The sequence below is a fragment of the Eimeria mitis genome, genomic scaffold, assembly GCF_000499745.2.
Source record: "Eimeria mitis Houghton genomic scaffold, Emh_scaff7283, whole genome shotgun sequence".
Classification (NCBI taxonomy): Eukaryota; Apicomplexa; class Conoidasida; order Eucoccidiorida; family Eimeriidae; genus Eimeria; species Eimeria mitis.
Genome location: NW_024015973.1, coordinates 1 through 1,820, shown reverse-complemented (window position 1 = coordinate 1,820; position 1,820 = coordinate 1). Strand labels below are relative to the sequence as shown.

At 42.1% G+C, this 1,820-nt stretch overlaps 1 protein-coding gene across 1 annotated transcript; it reads left to right on the top strand.

Annotated features, from left to right (window-relative positions):
* Positions 1-337: 337 nt before the first annotated feature.
* Positions 338-1,075, top strand: EMH_0090920 (uncharacterized protein; the record flags this gene model as incomplete). Its single annotated transcript, XM_038023010.1, has 1 exon — positions 338-1,075. The coding sequence occupies one exon, from the start codon at positions 338-340 to the stop codon at positions 1,073-1,075; it is 738 nt and encodes a 245-aa protein (XP_037878864.1).
* Between the last annotated feature and the right edge of the window lie 745 nt (positions 1,076-1,820).

Below are 1,820 nucleotides of genomic sequence, written 5' to 3'. Positions count from 1 at the left end.
AAGACTCAAAGATATCGAAGCTGTACAGACACCGCAGCGGTTCTATAGCGGCTGCCCGCATTCAACATTGGCTTGTCGACTACCGCAGTGATGAAACTGAGGCAAAAGGAGCAATAAAACCGAGTTAAAACCCAATAAAAAACCGCAAAAACTTCTTTTTATTCTTTTTAATCAAAAGATCTTTAATTTAAACTCTGAAACCACCTCCTTTTTGGCTCATTTACTCCGCTTTCGTCGTCAGCCGGGGGGGTCGCGAGCCGCCTTTGTGCAGTTTCTTGCCTTTTATAAAAACCCAAAAAAAATGAAATCCGAGGGAATTTTGCTGTTTTCAGCAGCCATGGCTGCAGTGGTCCACTGGTCAGCTGCAGCAGAAGGCAGATCTATCTTCCTGCCGCTGCAACAGACCACCGGTTCGCTCCTTGAGCTCAGCAGCACCGCTGCTGCAGCAACACCCTCAGAAGAAAGCAGCAGCAACACAGAGGAGGCAGAATCAGCCTCCAGCAAAGAAGGAGACGAAGAAGAGGCATCACAGTCTGAACGACAACAAACAGAACAGAAACCGCAGCAGCAGCAGCAGCAGCAGCAGCAGCAGCAGGCCGCTGCTGAGGCTTCCAGCAGCGAGGCCGAGACTGCAGCAGGCGCGGGAGAGTCTGCTGCTGTGAGCTCTTCTGCTTCAGAGAAAGAAGCAGCAAGCAGCAACACAGAAGCAGCCAAGCAGCAGCAGCAGCAGCAGCAGCAGCAGCAGCAGCAAGCAACAGCTGCTGAAAGTGCTGCAGAGGCCGCAGAGTCAGCAGGCGAGTCGAAGCAGGCAGCAGCTACAGCAGCAGAAACAGCAGCTGAGCAGCAGCAGCAGCAGCAGCAGCAGCAGCAGCAGCAATCAAACACTGCAGCAGAGTCATCTACAGAGACAACAACAGCAGGGCCTCACCAGCCCCCGCGCATGCAGACTATTACGCCACACACACATCCAGAAGCAGCAGCAGCAGCAGCAGCACCAGCAGCAGCAGCAGCAGCAGCACCCTCTGGCCCCCCTCATGTAGAAGAAATCACAGCTCGTGAGACACCAACACAATAAAAAAAAAAAAAGATACACTGCATGCATGCATGCATGCATGCATGCATGCGACAGACAATAAAATATTTTTTTATTTTTCTTTCCTTTGCTGCTGTTTTTATGTTTGTCTCGTTTTTTTTTATTGTGTTTGTGGTGCTGGGGTGTATCTTCATCTCTTTCTTCTGTCTGTTGTTGCTGGTGGTGTTTCCCTCCGTTTCTGTCTCTTATTTATTTATTTTTATTTATTTTTATTTTTTTTTTCTCTTTCTCGTGTTGGCTTGCCTTTTGTTGTGTTTTCTCTGCCTCATCATAATTTGTATTTATTTGTTTTTATTTGTATTTATTTATGTTTTTATTTATATTTATTTATTTATTTTTTTATTTGTATTTATTTATTTCTGTTTTTATCTTTCTTTGTATTTCTTGTATTTCAATTTAACTTAATTTTTTCACATATTATAATTAAAAAAAAACAATATAATATAAAAATAATATAATATAAAATATAATAAAATAAAATAAAATAAAATAAAATAAAATAAAATAAAAATATATTTTGTGTATAGATTGTTTACAAACCCTGAACAAGATTCGTACAGCCCGTCTAGACACCTGGGCTTCTCCCCTCAGAGCTGACGATACACTGGCTGAGGCGGCGAGAGAAACAGCAAAAAAATATATAAACAACAACTGTCTTCCTCCTCCTAATACAAATATAAATAAAGTAAGAGAGAGAGAGAAAAAGAAATAAAAAAAAAAAAAAAAA